This window comes from Chiloscyllium plagiosum, unplaced genomic scaffold (assembly GCF_004010195.1).
Source record: "Chiloscyllium plagiosum isolate BGI_BamShark_2017 unplaced genomic scaffold, ASM401019v2 scaf_34367, whole genome shotgun sequence".
NCBI lineage: Eukaryota > Metazoa > Chordata > Chondrichthyes > Orectolobiformes > Hemiscylliidae > Chiloscyllium > Chiloscyllium plagiosum.
Window position 1 is genome coordinate 464 of NW_025180432.1, and position 1,908 is coordinate 2,371.

General features: G+C 62.7%; 1 protein-coding gene across 1 annotated transcript; it reads left to right on the top strand.

Annotated features, from left to right (window-relative positions):
- Positions 1-282: 282 nt before the first annotated feature.
- On the top strand, positions 283-873 carry LOC122545426 (zinc-binding protein A33-like; the record flags this gene model as incomplete). Its single annotated transcript, XM_043684452.1, has 1 exon — positions 283-873. A coding segment is annotated over one exon (591 nt), but the record flags the coding sequence as incomplete, so codon positions are not given.
- Between the last annotated feature and the right edge of the window lie 1,035 nt (positions 874-1,908).

The window sequence follows — 1,908 nt, forward strand, 5'->3', positions numbered from 1 at the left end:
ATCCAGTGGCTCCCCCTGAGCAACTTCACGAGTTACATCCAATCACTTTGACGAGCACGATTTCCCTTTCGGAAATCCATGCTGACTCTGCCCAATGTTCTCACTGTTTTCTGAGTACTCTCCCATTATACCTTTTCCCGTGGACCCTAGCACCTTCCCAGATGATAACAGGCTAATGGGGGTGGCACGGTGTCTCAGTGGTTGGTGTTGCTGCCTCACAGCGCCAGGGACCTGGGTTCGATTTAACTCATTCACCCTCTGCCTTTTCTTTCTGTGTTGTTTTTCTTCCCCCGCTCAGTGCCGGCCGCTCTGACCCTGAATCCGAAAACCGCCAACCCCTGGCTGGTCCTGAGTGAGGACCAGTCGGCCGTGAGGATGGGAGACCGAAGGCAGGAGCTCCCGGACCTGCCCCAGAGGTTCGACCGGTGCGCCTGTGTGCTGGGGTCGGAGGGATTCACATCGGGGAGGCACTACTGGGAGGTGGAGGTGGGGGATAAGACCGAGTGGGACCTGGGAGTGGCGAAGAGGTCCTGCAAGAGGAAGGGGAGAATCAGACGGACCCCCGAGGACGGCTACTGGAGACTGAGCCTCCGAGGTGGGAGCGAGTACACGGCCTTCACCTCGCCCCCGACCAGCCTGAGCGTCGTTCCGAGGCCGAGGAAGGTCGGGGTGTACCTGGACTACGAGGGGGGGCAAGTGTCGTTTTACAACGCAGACAGTATGTCCCACCTCCACACTTTCACTGACGCCTTCACAGAGAAACTCTACCCGTACCTCTGCCCCTGTTTGAACGACGGTGGGAAAAATTCGGTGTTTATGAAAATCTGCGGGGTGAAGGCCCACTCTCTGACGTCACGCGGCTCCCTCAGCCCAGTGTGGCAGTTTCTCGGCCTGCTCCCTCAGCCCAGTGTGGCAGTTTCTCGGCCTGCTCCCTCAGCCCAGTGTGGCAGTTTCTCGGCCTGCTCCCTCAGCCCAGTGTGGCAGTTTCTCGGCCTGCTCCCTCAGCCCAGTGTGGCAGTTTCTCGGCCTGCTCCCTAGCCCAGTGTGGCAGTGTCTCGGCCTGCTCCCTCAGCCCAGTGTGGCAGTGTCTCGGCCTGCTCCCTCAGCCCAGTGTGGCAGTGTCTCGGCCTGGTCCCTCAGCCCAGTGTGGCAGTGCCTCGGCCTGGTCCCTCAGCCCAGTGTGGCAGTGTCTCGGCCTGCTCCCTCAGCCCAGTGTGGCAGTGTCTCGCCCTGCTCCCTCAGCCCAGTGTGGCAGTGTCTCAGCCTGCTCTCTCAACCCAGTGTGGCAGTGCCTCAGCCTGGTCCCTCAGCCCAGTGTGGCAGTGTCTCGGCCTGCTCCCTCAGCCCAGTGTGGCAGCGTCTCTGCCTGCTCCCTCAGCCCAGTGTGGCAGTGTCTCGGCCTGGTCCCTCAGCCCAGTGTGGCAGTGTCTTGGCCCGGTCCCTCAGCCCAGTGTGTCAGTGCCTCAGCCTGGTCCCTCAGCCCAGTGTGGCAGTGTCTTGGCCCGGTCCCTCAGCCCAGTGTGGCAGTGCCTCAGCCTGCTCCCTCAGCCCAGTGTGGCAGTGTCTCGGCCTGGTCCCTCAGCCCGGTGTGGCAGTGTCTCGTCCTGCTCCCTCAGCCCGGTGTGGCGTTGTCTTGGCCTGCTCCCTCAGCCCGTTGTGGCGGTGTCTCGGCCTGGTCCCTCAGCCCAGTGTGGCAGTGTCTCGACCTGCTCCCTCAGCCCAGTGTGGCAGCGTCTCGGCCTGCTCCTTCAGCCCAGTGTGGCAGTGTCTCGGCCTACTTTCTCAGCCCAGTGTGGCAGTGCCTCGGCCTGGTCCCTCAGCCCAGTGTGGCAGTGTCTTGGCCTGCTCCCTCAGCCCAGTGTGGTAGTGTCTCAGCCTGCTCCCTCAGCCCAGTGTGGCAGCGTCTCG